The sequence below is a fragment of the Micropterus dolomieu genome, linkage group LG08 (assembly GCF_021292245.1).
Source record: "Micropterus dolomieu isolate WLL.071019.BEF.003 ecotype Adirondacks linkage group LG08, ASM2129224v1, whole genome shotgun sequence".
Taxonomy (NCBI): Eukaryota; Metazoa; Chordata; class Actinopteri; order Centrarchiformes; family Centrarchidae; genus Micropterus; species Micropterus dolomieu.
This window is the reverse complement of record NC_060157.1, coordinates 19384001-19403996: the sequence shown is the minus strand read 5'-3', so window position 1 is coordinate 19403996 and position 19996 is coordinate 19384001. Positions and strand designations below refer to the sequence as shown.

Genomic DNA, 19996 nt, shown 5'->3' with positions numbered 1-19996 from the left:
GAAACTATTTTTGGGAAAAGAGATGGAACAAAATCAATCTTAGACAGAATTATTCGAGCCTTGACATGACTCTTAAAAAAAAAACAAAACAAAAAAAACGATAACCAAAAGTCTGTGTCACACATTTAACTGGGAATGCGGTGGCGAGGCAAAAATGCTTTGCAGGCTGTGGTTGCCATAAACACAAAGATTTCTGCTGTGCAGGAAGTGAGCTTCTTTGTATTCGGGAAGTGCAGCCTTCTTGGCTTGGCTTCAAGAGGCCTTCAGGTGGCACTTCATGTATCAGGAGCGAGTGGCAGGTTCATTAATGGAAAGCTAACTCAGCGACCACACTTCAGTATTGATGATAAAGTAGAGAGCCTCCCACAGACGGCTGGCTTTCCATTGAGACAGGCATTTCACATTCACATCTGGCGACAGTGGTAAACCCGAACAACTGAGTAATGAGTTACAGTTTAATCGAAGAACTTGGGGTTACCATGGACCAGACCGTATTTTGTTTGGTAATATTATTCACAGAAGCCAGTTCATCTGCTTTCTGCTTTTATTTATAAGTATGTGTGTGTTCATGTGTTGTCTTTTCAAAAAAAACTAATACAAATATAACAAACTAAATATGCTGCTGTAGCTTACTTGGTCTCACATGTATTCTGAATGCATTTCTAATAATTGTTTTCAGGAAAACTCCTTGTTGTGCTTTACCCCAAACTGTTTACTTTATTGTCAAGGAAACACTGAATTGCACGGTACCATCCCATCTGGTGTAAATTACTAAATACCAACATATTCATGTCAGATGTGCAAACATTTCAATCTGTGTGAGATTGAAAATGTAACTTGAATTGAGGTAAAAGTTCCACTGGTGGACAAAGCCCTCCCAAGCTCCATTTACTCCCCGGGAGTGTACATGTCTTATGAGGGAATATTGGCTCTCCTTTCCTTCGCTTGCTTCACAGTGACAGCCAATGCAGGGGCGGATTAGCTGCCATTCCCTTTAGTCTGTGCCGGGGTTTTGTGTGAGCCACTAACATGTGGTTCCAATAGAAGAATGCACAAACCCATCAGAAACAATTTCCACACCCACAGCTTCAAATTCCAGCCAGGCCCTGGGAGATGGCAGTCCTTGCTGCAGTTACATAGCCTCCCTTATTAAATCCCAGATTAAGTGGAGAAGATAAGAAGACCTGTCAGTAGGGATAAGGGATTGAGGCGATGGCCATCTTTAGGAAAGCTGAAGAAATAGCAGATGGATGGATCAGTGCTCAATTGTAATATTTATTCTTAGATAGGGAGCAGGTTAATCAAATGTATCTGTCCAGAAACACAAGAGGAAACTTGGTGGCTTAGTGAATTTGATATATTAACTCTCTAACACTGTCAGGACAGTTGTAATAGAATAACTTACAATATTATAAATCTGGTATTGTTTATTCCACTTTCAAAAAGGAACAATTACCTCTTACAATAGGCAGTCATAAGTTTTAAGTTGTCATTCTAGTTACAGTGGTGTGGCATAAGCTTTTATCTGTATTGACTCAATATATCAGGCTACAAAAGTCTTGTATGATTTGTCAGAAAAGAAATGAAAAAGACTCCACGATGCTGGGGGTATTTATTAACTAAGCATCACTCTGTGTCCCAGGGTCATTGGGTGAAAACTGTCACTAGAGTCTGGAAATTACTATACCCTTAGCCTCCTGGACAAAAAAAAATATGATTTAATGCTCATTAAAATCTGTAAAACTGCCTGCTGGCCACTGTTCTGAGCTTTGATCTCAACAAGATTTATCTTGGCCTTGAAGTGCAGCTATTTTGACACAACAGATCCTTGTATTTGAAGTAGTCAAACTGCATCAACATGTCCCACTAAGCTAAACAATGTGGTAGCACAGTGTGGCCAACTCAGTAACACAGTCAAACAGTGGAGTGAGGCAAGTTCAACTCAATTTGTATTTGGCTGCTACCAGACATACCATCAGTATTTCTTCATTTAGCAGGTCATCAACTACAGATTAATAGGCGCCTATTTGCATTTCATTGTACAGTGTGCACAAAATGTTTTCACACATCCAGAAGTGCAAAAAGTGGTTAATAGGAACAGTAAACTCAGGTGTGTTATTTTATTTTAGCATGATTCAAGTAAAGGTTTTACTCATAAATAGGGGGGGAAATAACTAAAATAAAGCACAAGGAAAGGCCAAGTAAGGGTAGTCTGTTTTCATTTTGCCTGCAACTTCAATGGTGTTACCCATTGAAAGGCACCAACAAATGTAGTGACCTAAAATACCTACAGTATTTAACTTATTAACTTAAAAGGCTGTTCATAGCACATTTTATCTACACAAAAGTCCTACAATTATGACTGGAGCCTACATAAGAGAAATTACAACTACTTTGTCAACACCTTGCTTTGTCCACGGAGAAAGGCCATGGAAAGGCCTATCAAAGGTCATTTTTAAGGATTAGTTAAGGCCTTATGGGCTACTGTGCCCTTTGAACTGCTGTTCAAGTACTGCCACCTTGTGGTATTAGGTATATCCCTCCACACACCATGATAACCCCCCCCCCTCCCCCCGTCCTCCTGTGAAATTCTAGATTATGGTTTATTATCACAAAATCTAGTCATTTCACATGTTTCGTGTGTGCTCTCCATAAAAGGAAATAAAATTGAATGGGGATGGGCAAAAAATTGATACATTCAAATAGCCCTGGGATAAATTGTAAATCTCTCTCTAAATACTACCTTGTTGTGTTCAAAATATTTAGCATTGTGATGTATTGTAGGTGTCATGAAAGTGTTGAATTCAGCATATTGTAAAGCGTTCCAGTTATCTTGTCCACCTCCTTCACTTCGTTACAAAATTTGAAATACAAAACACAAATAAAATTCGTTTACATTTTAACGTGTCAGAGGATGATTGACACCCGTTTTAAAGTTTTCCACCCACTTTTCCAACCAATCAGGTCGAAGGGGCGGGTCCTCACCTAAGTCTTTACAAAATGGCGACTGTTGTTGTTTTGCCGCAGGGTCAGTGAATAAATCCGTTTTTTATTTCAGTAATTTTCTGCAATATTTTGCAGAAACTGCAATAAAAACCCAGACGTCCCAAGGGTCGGCTCCGTGTGGACTGAAATGAAAGGTAAAGAGCGGTCGCCGATTAAAAAACGCTCTCGGGCCTTGGACGATATTCGAGACAGGGGAGGATGCCACCCGACCAGCAAGAAAATGGGGGCTCTCTCCGTTTCCAGTGGGAGTAATAATGGAAATAGCTCGACCAAAAGCGACGGCGGGTCGACGAGAAGGAGTCTGCTCGGTGATAAAAGAGACCGAGATTTTGACGGTCATAGTCGGACTGGAAATAACCACAGCTGTCAGTCTGCCGCTGCTAGCTCCCTCGGTAAAAACCACAACCTAAGCCTGACGCTGGATTTAGCCTCACCGAGGACCACTTCACGGGGGGAGCAGCGAATTCAGCCGCCCAGCGCCGAGAGTGAGTACAAAACCCTCAAAATAAGCGATCTCGGCACCCAGCTGAGCGACGAAGACATAGAGGACGGACTATTTCATGAATTTAAAAAATTCGGCGATGTGAGCGTTAAGATAAGCCGTAGCAACGACGAACGGATAGCGTTCGTGAATTTCAGGAAGCCGGAGGACGCCAGAGCTGCTAAGCACGCCAGGGGACGGCTGGTGCTGTACGACCGTCCGCTGAAAATAGAGGCAGTGTACATAAACAGGAGGAGAAGCCGCTCCCCTGTGGAAAGAGACTTGTATGCTGCAGCACAGAGCCATAGACATTTGCAGAGACCCCTCTCGCCCACCGGGCTTGGATATAGAGACTATCGGCTGCAGCAGCTGGCACTGGGGCGGCTCCCTCCCCCCCCGCCGCCCCCTTTGCCCAGAGAACTGGAACGGGACAGGGAGTTTGCTCTGTTTGAAGCCAGGGCACGTCCAGCTTTCATTGCAGAGCGAGCAGCTTTTCGTGAGGAGGATTTTATATCTCCAGAAGATGACCAAAGAGCCAACAGGACATTGTTTTTAGGCAATCTGGACATAACTGTTACAGAAGCAGACCTGCGGAGAGCTTTTGACAGGTTTGGGGTCATAACTGAAGTGGACATTAAAAGACCCACACGAGGACAAATCAGCACATATGGATTTCTGAAATTTGAGAACCTTGACATGGCACACCGTGCTAAGCTTAGTATGTCTGGCAAAATAGTGGGCCACAACCCCATAAAGATAGGCTATGGGAAAGCAACTCCCACCACACGCCTGTGGGTGGGTGGACTTGGACCCTGGGTTCCTTTAGCTGCCCTGGCAAGAGAGTTTGATCGCTTTGGTACTATAAGGACCATTGACTACAGAAAGGGGGACACTTGGGCCTACATTCAGTATGAAAGTTTGGACGCTGCACAAGCGGCATGCACACACATGAGGGGCTTCCCGCTGGGAGGCCCGGAGAGAAGACTTAGAGTGGACTTTGCTGACACTGAGCATCGTTACCAGCAGCAGTTCCTGCAGCCTCTTCCAATCCCACCTTTTGACATGGTAGCTGAGTCATTTGTTCACCGTGCCACTCCTGAACCTCTGAGGGTCAGGGAACGAACTCCACCGCCTCTTCACTTCAGGGAGAGAGAGCTCTTTCCTGGAACTGAGTGGCCCAACCCAGCAATTCGTGATCGGGTACGGGCCTCACCCTTTGAGCCTCTGGAGCACCTGGAACGTGAGCGGCGGGCACGGGAGCCCTGGTCTTTGGAACAAGAGCTGCAGGGACGAGAACCAGCACGCAAGCGGCGTGTAATGGAGGATGGACGCCATATAGACCACTCACCTGACAGCACTGAGAGGACTGTAAGGCGTAGACGTGCTTCTCCAGATGGTAGTCCTGGAGGTAGCAGCAGAGATGGAGGGCGCTTCAGTGACTCAGAGCGCCCGCTGCGGGGTGAGAGACCCTCCCCTGCACGCGAACATCACAGCAGCCTGGAAAGAGCTGGGGCTGAACGGAGACTCAAAAGCCAGAGTCTATCTGACAAAGGACCTTTAAGCAGTAACATTTCAGCAGTTGGGGAGCGCAAGCGCAAAGCAGGCGATGGTGGTAAGGGGCCGGCCAAGAGAGAACGTTCTGAGAGCAGTTCCAAAGGAGGTCAGCCATCGAAACCAGATGGCACCAAACTCAGTTTGGCCTGGCATGGTATGCTATTGCTCAAGAACAGCAACTTCCCGGCCAACATGCACCTGCTGGAGGGCGATCACAACGTAGCCAGCGACCTGCTTGCTGACGGCACAACAGGGAGGCAGGTGAGCGAGCTAAAGATCACCCAGCGTCTCCGTCTGGACCAGCCCAAGCTTGACGAGGTGTCCCGGCGCATCAAGGTGGCGGGGCCAGGAGGCTACGCCATCCTGCTGGCAGTTCCTGGGACCACAGAGGATATATCTTCGTCTGATCCCGCAGTCTCAACTCAGCGGCCGCTTCGCAACCTGGTGTCCTACCTCAACCAAAAACAAGCAGCTGGAGTCATCAGCCTACCTGTGGGAGGGAGCAGAGATAAAGACAACACGGGGGTTCTTCATGCTTTCCCTCCCTGTGATTTCTCCCAGCAGTTCCTGGATTCCTCTGCCAAAGCTCTGGCTAATAGTGAAGAGGACTATCTGGTCATGATTGTGGTTCGTGGAGCATCTTAAAAAAATCAGAACACACAAAGCTCAAGTGGTGTAAAAAAAAAAAAAAAAATCTGTATGTCAGTAACTATTGCATGCTGCGTGTTCTGCATTAGGGGGTACACTAGTATGGTTCCTGAGTGTTTGTATGCTGCCATGTATTCCACTAAAAGGACAAAAAGTGCCCTCCTACAAAACTAAGGGTGTGTTTTTTTGAAATTATTTTTTTTAAGTGCTCACAAGGTCATTAACCTTCAGTAATTCAGTCAAATACTGTAAAAGAGTCAAATATGAGGAGCATTTGTTGAACACATTTCAGTTTCATTTAAGAAGAGATAAGTCGTATAGAAAACACATTTTTGTTTTTGATTTACAGTTTTAAAATAATAATAAAATGGATATCAAACTCTACAAGAAAAAAACTAGAACGTTTAGAACTGCCACGAGTGGACACAATAACACCTCCGTTACAATATAACTACAAACAATGGCATCAGAAGCTACAATAGTGTCGAAGACACAGTTTTAACAAAAGCTGAAAATTACAAGCTTAACAAAGGTAATGGTTTTTTCTGGGCTATTATTCCTTATTGCTTTAGATTGTATTGGTGTTGTTATTTTGTCTACCTCCTATACAGGTATTTACATGAGGGGGAATCTGAAAACATCCTGTTTCAAAGCTCTGAATTACAGTGCAATAATCTTTTTACTATAATCACTTTTGGATGGAGACACAAGTGAGCATGACATTTTTGAAGTTCTGGTTTTCAGTAAAGGTGTTATGAATGATTTGGTACTGCAGTTACAAAGCTAATTTCTTTGGAGAAAGATTTTGAAGGTCAAAACATATCGCACAGCTCTTCTCCAGGGCACCACATGCCGTGCACCAGACGTAACCACCCCGACAACAACAAGACAGCATTAAAAGTTTGGTGAATGGAGTGTGGCGTACCAAAGAAGAGTTGTGCAATGTGTTTTAATTTTGATGGACTTGCATTGAAGCTCCCACTGGCCTGCCTGTGTGCGTTCTCAAAGTTAAAACATTTTGAAGGTCACTAGTTAAAGCTTCTCTTCACATACCTATGTTGTGAATTCTGTTTGAAATTGAAATTATGTTCAGGTTCATCATGGTTTGCATTTGAGTGTATCTTAATCTTAATGTGTTCCTCAATATTGGAACACCAAATTGCAAGACAGACAATGAACTCAGTGTATGTCCACTGACAAAGTTAAATAGTTACTTCAACTTTATGTGGAATGCTGAATACTAACAGATATGAGATTTCTGCCCAGGGAACAGCCCGTAACACAATATGCATAGCATAGTAAAGCAAATACTAACATGTTTTACAACATTTTTTTACTTCCTATTTTATTTTGTGCATCCCTACCTTAGAAATGGTTGTGTAATGTGATCTATGAAAAACTACAGTAGTAATGGATAAAAAGCTTAGAGAGTTTTGTGTTGTTTCATTTATTGCTCTGAAACCAGTAGGTCCTCCAAGAATAATAATAATCAGTATCAGTAAGGTGTTGGTACCAAGTAACAAAAATATGCTATTTGTTCAGTAAGTAGGTCTGTAATTTTAAAGTTTTAGAAATACCATAACAGTTAATGTATGAATTTCAATTGGACAATATTTTACTCATGCCTGCCAACGTGCTCCCAAGGCCTACTTACAGTGCTTTGTTTTGCCATTGTATATTTGTCATGCAATAGTAACCCACCCCGAACTATAATTTGCTGAATTTTGGTTTAATATGTACTGAAAACATTAACATGTTGGAAAATTGTCATGTGTGTGAACATCACACCCACCTCAACGTTGGACTCCTGAGGAGACGAGTGCAGAGCTGAAAAACCTGCAGAGAAGGCTTCCTAGTGTTTGTGAGTCCTCACTAATGAGGCAGCTTTTAAGTTGTGTTATCCCATCTGCACCTGTGATGGCTTCTGTTTTAAATGGAAAATTGAGCAATGTACACTTTGATGTCATGGGAAAGGAAAATCCGTAGAGCCCATGCGAAGCTGTTCACATACCTGCAAGTGCGTTTGGGCACTTAATGTGACCGATTATCAATAAATTGTTCATTTGAAGGGAAACCTGTTTCTTCGATGGAAGTGAAATTGAAGAAACAAGCTGCCTTAGTGTGTCTCGAAGGAGTTGTCACTTGAAATTTTGTTTCTGCACACGAAAAAGGGAGACAATTTGCAATTTTGTTTAGCACCAGTGAAGAGAGACCCCTGTACCGTTTAAGGATCGCTGTTTGCTTACTGGCTTGTTCTGAGCTCCTAAGTTTCCCATCATAAATCACTCCCCCATGATCCCTTATTATACCCTCAACTGTTCCTGCTGGCATGTGAACACCTAATCAGGATGGAGGAGCCTCTGCTGCCCCTTGTTTACAGCCAGAATCCAGTTTGCAGCGTGAGATGCAGATGCAGACAGCGTTGCAGTCCGGGAGTCGAGGGTGGCAGCAGACACCAGCACGCACCAGTATCCTGTTGGTCCTCCCTGGTCATTACACTAAAGAGTTCATGTGCATTGTTCCTGGTTCTGAATAGGACCTGAGGAAATCCCATCACCGCCTGTCACACACTCCACTCGGGAGATTGTGGGTGACGCCGCTCTGAAATTTCCATAGCAGCTACAGTTCAAGCTGAGTCTCACTGCAGAGGCCAAGCTGAACCACTGGGCTGATTTGTCTTTATTACACTTTGCCCAGTTATGATTTAATTTGACTAAATGTTTGGCTCAGGGAAGAGGATTGGCCCAGACCTCAGCTAGGAATATTGTTTGGTCCCATCTTTGTGCTCTCCTCTGATTGAACCCTCTCCGAGGAGACAAGTGAAGAAGTGTGTTGCTGTGCTGACGCTGTATTTGATCGTCATCTGAGGTCTGCTGCAGCTTGGAAATGAAATACGAACAGGCCAATTTGTTTCCTATTTTTATTTTTATTTTTTTTTTTAACAACACTGGAAGGAACCCACACTGAGGACCCCAAGCCTTCCCCCAAATTCTTCTAGGAGACCTGTTTACTTTGCCAATGCCCTTTTTATGTTTATGGCCACTTTACACAGGAAAGAAAGTTTTCCATTTCCTTCTACCATCCATTTTAGTCATATTAGTGTGAAAGCAAATGCTGTGATCTGTGCTGAGACGGACCCCTTACTCCACTAGAAAAACATTGCCATCTTGAGGACCAGGGAGCTCCTGCCTTATCCTCTCACAGTCTACCTGACAAATCACACTCATGCACACCAGACATCCTGGACAGAGTTGGTATCACTGTACGACTACTGTATAGAAACAGCAAGAGGGTGAGTAAGGACAAAAAGGGCTGCCTGTCAGGTCTGTATCGTGGCTTAGGCAGCAGTGGTAAGTATAAAGTGTCAACACCACATGTTTTACAATAACATGCTGAATAGCACAGTCAGTCATTTCTGAGGTTATTTCCAAAGATGCAATTAACACAACAAAATGATAAATAACAAATGTAAGTAATGTAGTAATAGTGAACATTTTAAGACTTTAAAAATTTATACTTTTTTTGATAATCATGCAGTAGCCTTCGTTTACATTCACTGCAAAATTTATGTAAAAGGTTGAAATAAAATTTGCTGAGTTTTCACAGTTAGGCTACTGCAGCTGTTGATCCGCCCGTCCAGATGAGATGTTTTTGCAGCCTTAGTAGAGATGGAAAACCAAATGGGGATTACTGTCATACAAGTATAAAGGCCTAATTGTTTCATGGAAGACCAAAAATAGCTTCAAGCCACTGTATTCTCTCTTAACATTGTCACTAAGCCACTACCGAACACAGATTCAGTTATTGATCCTGCTAAAAGAAACCTTTTTTAGATAATTTTTTGTTCAAGCCTGAAGGCAAATTTAATTTAAGAGAATTGCAATAACACAAGAAAGCTTCTGGCACAAAATTGTCTTTTGCATTATGATGTGTTAATAAGTATAGGCCACAAATTATAACATCCAGATAATGAAATGGATAATATTAATGTGAAATTTAAAGGAAGCCCAATCCTGGTGCCTGTATATCCATCACATGCCAACAGTTAGGAATAAAATGTAGCTTGTGAAAATAAAATCAATCTGTGATACAATACTTGACCACAGAATCTGGCACTTCACTGATACCTGCATGCCTTTTACTCTGCTCCCATAATATTGAGGCTGTATGAGCATGAGCAGCTACATGTGCTGTTTGTCATACTGCCGCAGTGTCAAATAACGCAGCGAGTTAATCAGAACCAGAGAGACATGCAACTAAATATTCACACCACAATATATCAAGCAGCAATATGATACCTTGCAAGGTGTTTTGTTAAAAATTAGATAAAAGCTTCTAACCTTCTAACAAGGAATTTTAAAATGTTCACAAATTTTGAAAGGTTACGGGTATACTAAATTTGGTGTAAGTGTCACCAGATTTCCAAATACGAGCTATAATCCTTTGTGAATGTACCATATTATAATTTTGCACTAGTGTTCGTAAGACGTCTTAACATTTTGTAAATGTAAACTGGTGTACAATGGCATTGTATAATCACCTCAGTTCAGCACATCCCATGCCATAATATTTTCTCATGCATTACTGTTAGAAAGATAATCTGATTCACTGGTGAAAAAACAATAATCTATATAAGCCACAAATGTTGCAACTACAATTTCACAATTGATGTATGTTCTCCGTACTGATTGCAATGCAGTTCATTGTAGTATAAAGCACTCACTTGGCTATTACGTCGATCACTATGTAGATTTCTAAAAGACAAGCACTAACAAGCATTTTCAAATAATTTACGCGATCATAAGTGAACATTTAACACTGTAAAGATTAATACACGTTGTATGTTTCCCATACAGAGTTCCACTGGACAGCTGTTGGTACATCAGTTTGTTTCCAGGCATCAGTAAACACACCACCACGTGTCACCTACTGTGAGTAACCTGTTTTCTTTGATTAACAGCACATTAACTGCCTGAAATTAAATAAAATGTGGTTAAAAAAAAAAAAAATGTATTGGAAATAATTACAAGCATTTGTTGGGTCTACTTTTAAACTAAAGATGCAAATCAATGTAACGATTGTTTATTCACGTCAGTGTGTCTAAATAATGTGTCAATAAAACACGTTAAAGATGTTTCAACTTGTGAGTGTTATTTGCAGTGAGGTAGAGGTTGGCCTGGTGTCAGTGCATTTATTGCTCTGGGTTGTCTGAATCACACAACAACAGACTTGAGTCATGTGTCAGTTTATTACAGCTGACTGCGCGCCATCACAAGGCATCAAAGCGAACTTTAATGGCTTGGAACAGAATATCTATGATTGGTTAAGGATATTTTCTAAACTATCAGTTCCCAAATCCAGGAGCCAGAGTAGTGACAAAACAGTGCTTTACCCATAAATGCATTTCCTGCAACATAAACACAAGATCAAATGTCATCAAACAGAACTCAGTTCCTTATCAGTGGCATTTGAGACATAACCAAAGGGACATACACATTCTTTCAAGATACAGCTCAAACTTACGTTTCTTTAAATATCCAGATAACTAACAAGAAAAATAATCCCAACCCAAAATCTACTTGTAAAGCAAATACTTTTCATATAAGATTTATTATGGTACAAAATAGTGGACCTCTGTCACAAAAGCATACTGGTGGTGAATGCAACTCGTGAGCCAAAAGAGCTTTTGTGCATGACTGTCTGCACTGACTGTTATTGAAGCAAATACAAAAGGCCTTGCTCAGTATTGTGAAAGTGAGTTGAGGAGGAATAATTTGGTACTAATTGAGACAGCATTCTTTGAGTAGAAGCATTCCTCTGCCACAAGAGGGCAGAGTAACAAAACATGTCCATCCCTGGATTCTGGGGTCCTCGGTTAAGACTTGGAAATGATTGAACAATGGGGTGGTTGTAGTGGTTTAAATTATATGAACTGTCTAAATTTTTTATTTATTTTTTTTTTTCCAAATATAGTAAGCTTCAAGTTGTAGGTAGGTTTCTAATGTGTCTTTGGCTGACATCACAGGGAAGTTAGTAAAGATACATTACAGTACCTTGTAAGGCAAACTGGTGAAAAACAAGGAATCCACTGAAAACACAAAAACCTCCTCTACATAAAAAAACAGATTCAACATCAAACAGACTCCCATATACAAACACAAAATAATTATAAGTTGCGTTGCCATTAATTGGCTGCCTGCAGGCACTGTAAAGGCTGGGCAGCTGTTTTCCTACCAGTCCAGTTGGGGCACCATGCATCTACATGTATATGGGAATCATCAACAAAACATCTTTGTAACACAGTTGGCCAGAGATTTACAGACATACAAGGTCATTAAAATGACACACAATCAAAAAATCTCGACCACACAGGAGCTGGCATCTTTGCTACAGTTAAAATGACGTGCAAGTGAACTGTTAATGACAGGAAAATCTCTCTCTCTCTCTGTGCATTTGCATAGAACAGCTCACCAACAATGAGCAAGGTGTGAACAGTCTCTCATCTATAGTTGCTGCCAAGTACTGCATAATGTGAATGTTTAGTTATTTAAATGTGTATTATCGTTACTGACCCTCAAAAGGAGAAAGGCAGTTTCTAGTTTGTTGTAGTATTTAAAAGGTCACAGCTAAGGTTTTGATTTTTTTTAAAAATCTGAAGTAAATTAAACATGCTCGCTTGCACTGAAAACTGCAGGTGCAAACACTGTAAACAGCTTGAAATGTCATTAAATGAGATTTAAGGAGTTAAGGTGTCAGTTGAATCATTGAAATTGTTTGAATTGTTTGTTGAAGTGTGAGCATTGAAAGGTGTCGAGGCGTCGGTTAGGTCAGTTAGTGTTAGAGCTGAAATTTCATTTTAAAGTTTGTTCCCTGTCGGCAGCTATTTGTATTCAAGTGCTGAATGTGGATAAACTGACAGCTGACGAGTAAAAGATAAAAGCAACTGAAGTTTATGAGATGAAAACAATTCAAATTTCATGTGTAATGCTGAAAAAGACAGTTCAATTGTCAGATAAACTGTTAACAAAGAAAGCACATACAAATTCAAGTACTAGAGCAAGTTAAAGTGTGAGCCCTGTAAAAAAAGAGAGAGTTTTGAGTGTTAGCTGGTATGTAAGCAGTGACAGCAGTTGGTTGTTGGTTAAAGTAGTCGAACGGTCAGTTGAAGTGTAAGAGATGAAAGCAGTTGGAATGTCAAACGATGTGTTTACTGCTGAAAGTGAGTAAATCGAATTGTCTTTTGAAATTCAAACAATGACACTGAAGGCCGTTGAAATCAGGTTGAAATCAAAGCAGTGAAAGGGTTACTTTATGCGAAAGTAGTTGAAGGGTCTGTTTATGTGCAAGTGCTGAACGAAGCTGAGATTTTAGCTCAACTTCCCACTGCCCTTGAATGCTCCATTGCCAGAAGTCAGTGTCACCAGCACACGCATTATAACTTCTGAAAAGCTCTAAAAAAAGTTTAAAGCTTCAACTGTGATTCCAGAAAAACTGAGAGGTATGAAAAACAGAACTCATGTCATTAGGTATAAAGGGTAGTATTTAGATGACAGTATGAATGAGAAGGCTATGAAGGGGTTCCAGAGGAAAAGAAAATGTCAGACTTTGAACATTCAAAATATCAAACTATCTGAAAAGAAGTACAGATGTCCTAAATAGGCTGAACATTTTGATGTTTGAATAGTGTGTGCGTGAGAAAGTGAGCTGATATAATTAATGGGCAAAAACCGGGCAGAATAGTAATTAGAAGATATAAATACTAGTGTATGAGTGCGCATCGTAATACCTCAAAATACTAGCACATGCCATACAATCTACCCACGTGGCTACAATAATCGTGTTGATACGAAGACTTTTTTTCTATGTTAAACTACTGCTTTTTGGCTTCAAAGAGCAGATTACACATTGTGTCATAGACGCAGGCTGCAATTAAGTGGTTGCTCAGTATCCTAACTATCTGGCAGTGAAAGGTCAGAGGAAATGTCATGCAGCATAATGACAACTTGGCCCAAAGTGCATATCAGTGAGTACAGGTTTACAGACACAGGTAAAGGCTTCCAAAGAAATCAGGGGGAAAGTATTCCTTCACGGATATTTGCATCTATTAATGTCATCACAGAAAAAATAGTTGAAGAAAGGACGCTTTGTTTCCAGCCATGTCATGTGCAGTGACATGTTTTGTTGGTGCATTGGAAAACTGATTTATATATTACGTTTTAATAAGTTATGGTTGCAAATATGCTAATATTAAAATGTGCTGGATGATGTACAGTATGTGGGCAATTATCTTCGGTTTGGATGCATGAGCCGCTGATAAGAACAAAAATAGGGGACAAAACAGTTTGTAGAACAAAATTTTGGCTTTTTAATCATCTATTCACCTCTTCTTAGACCCCGTGTTACTGTGTTCATAACCTTCTTCTCCTCGGCCCGTGTTATGCTCCTGCAGAAAATTAAGGGCCACTTGGGTCACTACTTTAAGCTGGAGTCCAAGGTCCAAGGCATGCAGGCACATGGCAAGTTATGAGCATGCTGGTTCAAGATGGAAGGCCTTCCTTGGGTTTCATTCCTACACAGTGCCGTTCTGCAGGCGGTCGGGTGCGAAGCAGCCATTGGTCTTACAGCTGCTCTCTGCTCTCTTGTCCCGGGTTAGTTTGTTCCTGGCTTTCCAGCGCTGAGCCAACGGCTCCATGAACAGGGAGATGGAGGAGAGCAGATAGCAGAGCCCAGCCAGGTAGAAAGAACAGTCGTATGTCTGAGTGTAGTCGTACAGGAACCCTGCAAAACACAAACAACACCGGAACACTTCAAGAGGTAGTCTCTTCATCAGCAAACACAATAAGTATATTTTCATAGATTTCAATGAAAAAGGCACAAAACAAGTTGGGATAAAATCACTTCAGATGTAAATAGACTGCTATATTTGTGTGTATAAATAGTGAAACAATATTTTTTCCAACCCTGAAATGTTCTATTATAGTTTTTTGAGAAAACATTTTGTAAATGTCTGCAAGAGCCTATGTAATTATTCTTGTATTTAAGGTTCTTAGCTTAAGTCGGACCTGTAGCTGAGATTGTGCTGAAAAAGGATGCCATGCATATGGAGTAAGGATAATATTAAAAGGTGCTACACAAAGACAAAAAAAAATGCAAAGAAAATCAGCAAAAATTAACCAAAATAAACTTGCATTTGAGTTAACATAGAAAACACCATTAAAGAAAAATGAGGTACCACTATCTAACAAAGCACACTGTTTAAGCCATTTGTAAATTGTAGCAATGATATATCATTATTAAGCCATCAACAAGTTTTGAGTTGCCAGGTTGTGAAAATCCCCACGGTTGATGTTTATTGTCTTCTAGCAAAACACTTATCTTTTTGGCTCTTTTGTTCACAACGAAAACCACAACAAGTGACAGTTTGACCACTGACCTTACAGAAAAATATAGTAGACATTTACAGCTGTGGACTTGATGGATTAATGAAAAAACACTTCATTAATGACTTATTATCATTTATAACTGCAGATTGCATGGCTTATTAGAAAGTGAAAACCCATTAGTATTTATTTATGCTCTACATTTATATCTGCATTATTACAAAATAAAAAAAGAAGACCACCATCAACAGTTTTTTCTCAACCTGGCAATCCAAATCTTCTTATTAATGATCTTATGACTGCTTTATAAAGCATTAGTAAATTGTTTAGTAATTCATTAACCATTTAATAAAGATGGTAGTTAGAACAAAATCCTTTAATAAGGTTGACTTATTAGAAGGCAGTACCAAAAATTACACAGACATTTGTTCATAAAATGATTTTTGAGGAATCATATTCACATATTGTAAACTTAATTTCAGGACTTGTTTTCTTTAAATGAGCAATGTTGACATTTCACCTCAGTTACTTGCTGTGAGACAAGTTGTTGGACCAGACAAAAAACAGGCATGGCCACACAGCTGCTGAGAGACAGTTAACAAAGAGCTGACTATCCTGAAGAACTGGATGTAACAACAGGAATGTTATCACGACCTGTGGCCTGAAGGAGGACCCATAGCTTGCCTAACATCAGTTTCTTACTTGAACTGCAGGAATGGTAAATAGAGCCACATGCTATTTCCGTACCACCGTCAAGGGGGTCATTAGTCGCATTTCACATAGGGACCATGTCACTTGGTTCAAGGGACCCCCCCCCCCCCCCTCCACTTTAACTGCAGCCAAATGTTATCCATGAGGTCAAGAAGAGTTTTTTTTCCTGGAAATACCTCAGATGTTCACAAAGTGGGAAAAATTGCTCAAATATACGTGTTTATCATGATGAGACATGCTGTATAAGTTCTGTGCAAGGTTCAGGGTTCAAACTATTAAAGAAGAAAAATGGTTTGGGTCACATCAGATCATGTGTTAAGCAGATGATTGATGTCTATTTTTTTGGCTGCTCCAGATAAAGGCGTAGTCCATTAGAAGGAATCAACTTGATGTAACAAAATCACTGTAATAAAAAACGGATCCCAGATTAGAAACAGCTCTTCAAGATTAACATAGCCAGTCTGCCATCACTTAAACGAAGTGGCTCAAACCCAGCAATAAATGCAACACTGGTATTAAAAGGATTAGACTTGACTAGCTTGTAGGCAAGAGGAAATTTGCCCCAGTAACCCCTGTACGCGATTTCGTCAAAGCAACCCCAAACCCCTGTCTGCAGTGTGGCCTGCACTAACTATAGGTTGTTTTTCTCCTGTGGGTTTCAGTTTTCACACTCCACAGTGACTGCATGCACACAGACAGGCAGACACACATTTGGAGGCATTGCAAGGAATTCAGGGCCCCATGAAAAAATGTGCCGAATCGCCACCCAAAAAAATCTGTGTTCATAAGAAAGACTTATCAACCCATTCACTTATCCCCTCACACACTCAATCCATTTGAAGCGCTTAGGGACAGACCCACACACACACACAAAACATTCAGAAACACATGTAAAAATTCACCTTCCCCAGTGTGTAACAAGCCACTTTAAAACAGTGATGTAATGGCTTCAATTCTATGCACATGCAGTGCATATGTACGCATTTGCATGTGGAAAAGTATGTTAGCTAGATAGGTCAGACTTTTGAAGGTTTTCCATGACATGATCCACTTACCTGCCAAAGGAGGCCCTGTCAGGCAACCCAGGCCAACAAAGAACATGGAGAAGCCCATGGAGTTGTTGAGTTTCTCTGACCCCACGAGATCTACCTGCAGAGCAGAAAATATTCAAACTGAAGCTTTTCACACACTGGGACTTGTAACTGCAATCTTCTTTCGTATTTGCATTTTAAGCTAACAGTGGTTTGCATGCAATTTATCACTGTACAAATCACATATACATCACATTACTACAATATTATAAGAAAAAGTTTCCTAAACTATATAACAGTTGTAAATAAATACCTACCAGGAATCTGAAAACATTCAGCCATTTAAGTATGGTGTAAAAAACATGATGGGGTAACCTGTCCGCAAAAGTTTAAAGCCCTTAATGGTCTGGCACCATCATGTCCTCAAGAGTAACCTATTACCCCACTAGAACACTGTGCTCCCAGAATATAAGGTTACTTGTGGTTCCCTAGAGTCTCCAAAAGTAGAATGGGAGCCAGAGCCTCAGCTATCAAGCTCCTCTCCTGTGGAATCAGGTCCCAATTTGGGTTTGGGAGGCAGATACCAACTCCACATTTAAAAGTTGGCCTAAGACTTTCCTCTTTGATAAAGCTTATAGTTAGGGCTGGCTCTGGTGAGCCCTGAACCATCCCTGCTACAGGCCTAGACAGATGGGAGATGACGCACTGAGCTCTTCTCTCCTCCTTTCCTCCTCTCCCTCTCCAGCTGTATACATTCCTATGTCATTAATACACGTTTCTAACTCTATATCTTTCCTCTCCCTTACTTTTGTGCTTTCTAATCTCTCTCCTCTCCTTCTGTCTCTTTCTGCAGGTGTTTCTGTGGTTGTGGGCCACCTCCTGCCCCCATGTTCCTGCTTAACACCTGCTGCTACAATTATTATTGGTCCTATTATTGTTATTATTTTTATTATGAAAGGAGACCTATTATTGTTCATTTCCAGTCCTATATTGTAGTTCTGTGACTCCTGTACAGCAGCTTTGCATGATTCAAAGTTCATAAAAATAATTTTCTGTCTTATACTGGCTCTTCATGTAGGCCTTCATTTCAGACCCTGTCTGATACAAGCTGTAGATTCTCCTGTCTCTTAAAGCCCCCCTCTCAAAGCCCACTGTCTTCTGATTGGCCAAGCCATGAAGCATGTTATCAGGGGCGAGTTCAATCTCAAAACGTTTTGCAATGGTTTGCAACGTTTTTTGTATTGAACGGCATGTTTCGTTGCAACGTTGTGCAATGTTCCACAACGGGCTTCGAGGTATGTTTTCTTCTGTGTGGTGGGCGTGTCACAGGTGTTACCCAATCAGCGGTGATAAGTTTCTTGTCGCTGAGCGGTGCCATAGACGTTTTATAAAGGAGACACACAACTCAATCACAACCTCAATAAAACTCTATGGGGAAAGCGGTCACCCCCACCACCCCCACCCCCCTAATTTTGGGGCAAAGTTGTCAAACTTTTTCAGCGATATTTATTAGATTTTACTGCTGATTCTATTCATATAGTTTTCATGTCCCGGTGACCAGTAAAAGTGAAGTTCTGTTTCTCTCCCCATTCATTCAGATAGGAGCCTGGTCTTGCTAGTCCAAAATAGCTGCCCGGAGGCGTTGCCATGATGGCAGCCGAGTGGCATGACTTGCCTATAAGGACTTTGGCAGTACAGACAGACTGAGCGTAGCAAATGACCATATATGGAATACTGGCTCCATCTAGCGCTGTATGTCGTAGAACGGAGCTGTTGGTAGAAAAATCAGTTCAAAACAGAGTGTTCAGAACAGGAGAAAATCTGAGAATTTGACTCATTATTTGAAGCTTTGGCCATGTTTAACATGAACATCCAACATTGTAGATAAGTCATAAAATATAGAAAAGCATAATAGGTCTCCTTTAATACCACTACAATTACTAATACTTTACAGCTCTATGTAGAACTTCTTTCTCAACCCAACCAGTCGAGGCAGATGGCTGGCCGTCCACCCTGAGTCTGGGTTCTGCTCAATGTTTTTTACCTGTCAAAAGGGAGTTTTTCCTTATTAGGTATTTTATTATATAGCACCAAACGTTATGTCTGTTATGACTTGGTGCTATATGATAAAATAACTGAATAGAATTTAAATATCTGTATGTTACTTTATAAACTGTATGGAAAACAATAAAAACTAATACATGGACAATACCTAGGACAAACATCCTAAAAACTAAAAAGTATAATAAGCTTTGGAAAATGGTGGGTGTGAATACTTGACTTGTAATAAATTGTCTAAAACATGCAAGAAGCATTTGGAGACTTTTAGTTCTGACACCACACATGGCAGCAGCTTGTTGATGAAGCAATGACCTACACAGAACATAGCTAAAGTTATCGATTCGGCTTTGATTTTTATCATCAGAATAAGTCAATACAACAGAAACTCGAATGGAAAAACTGAATACCTCCAACGGGGAAAAGAACTCAAAACTTTTTCCAACAATGTAAAATTGGAGAATGCTAAAGCTACCCTACGCGATTTAGTGCAGCCATACTGTCAGAAAATGTTCAGAAGGGAGAATAAAAAGAAGCTGGCAGTAGTGACATCGCTTATAACTTCCCTTGAACAGTCGAGAAAAAGGGAGATGGTCTGAACGATGCAGAAAACCTCCCACTATTTATACTTCTTGACTACTTGCTTTATCTTTCTTTATATTTTCTACACACTATGTTTACTGTTATGCACCAAAATACCAAAGCAAATTCCTTGTATGTGTGAACCTACTTGGCAATAAATCTGATTCTCATTGCCGGCCCGCCCTATACGCTGAATACGCAATTGAGTCCCGCAAATCCTTTTACATACATAGCCAATCGATGGCTCTGACCCAGAAAAGGGGGTCCCCTCCTCAATGGATAGATCATGTCAAGCCAATCAACATCTCTGTTGGTGATAGCACAAGCGCTGGAATCTCTGACTGCATCACCCAAAACGAGGACAGAGAGAGAGAAAGGAGCATGCAAATTCTTACATTAATCTAAAGATGTATTTTCTGCATGCACAAAATAATTACAACGCCATATATAAATGAACCATTCAGACTATTAGTGCAAGAATGATCCTATTTCTTTTCGAGATGATTCTGAATTGCATGACAGTGCTGCTGAGACCTCTGATTTAG

The 19996-nt window shown here is 40.8% G+C and overlaps 2 protein-coding genes across 2 annotated transcripts in view; one reads left to right on the top strand and one right to left on the bottom strand.

Annotated features, from left to right (window-relative positions):
- The first annotated feature begins 2980 nt into the window (after positions 1-2980).
- On the top strand, positions 2981-7763 carry rbm15 (RNA binding motif protein 15). Its single transcript, XM_046056307.1, has one exon. It carries the CDS (start codon positions 3134-3136, stop codon positions 5684-5686), a length of 2553 nt encoding a protein of 850 aa, XP_045912263.1. The 5' UTR covers positions 2981-3133; the 3' UTR covers positions 5687-7763.
- A 3155-nt stretch (positions 7764-10918) lies between these two features.
- Positions 10919-19996, bottom strand: part of slc16a4 (solute carrier family 16 member 4) — a 38301-nt gene continuing 29223 nt past the window's right edge. The window contains exons 10-11 of the mRNA XM_046056308.1: positions 16836-16929; positions 10919-14467 (exon numbers count right to left, since the gene is read on the bottom strand). Of these exons, the coding sequence (XP_045912264.1) occupies positions 14259-14467; positions 16836-16929 (303 nt within the window). The 3' untranslated portion in view covers positions 10919-14258. The remainder of the gene's footprint in view (positions 14468-16835; positions 16930-19996) is intronic.

What these genes read in the sequence shown, in the direction of transcription:
- rbm15 (XM_046056307.1), top strand. Translation starts at nt 3,134, where the DNA reads ATGAAAGGTAAAGAGCGGTCGCCGATTAAAAAACGCTCTCGGGCCTTG.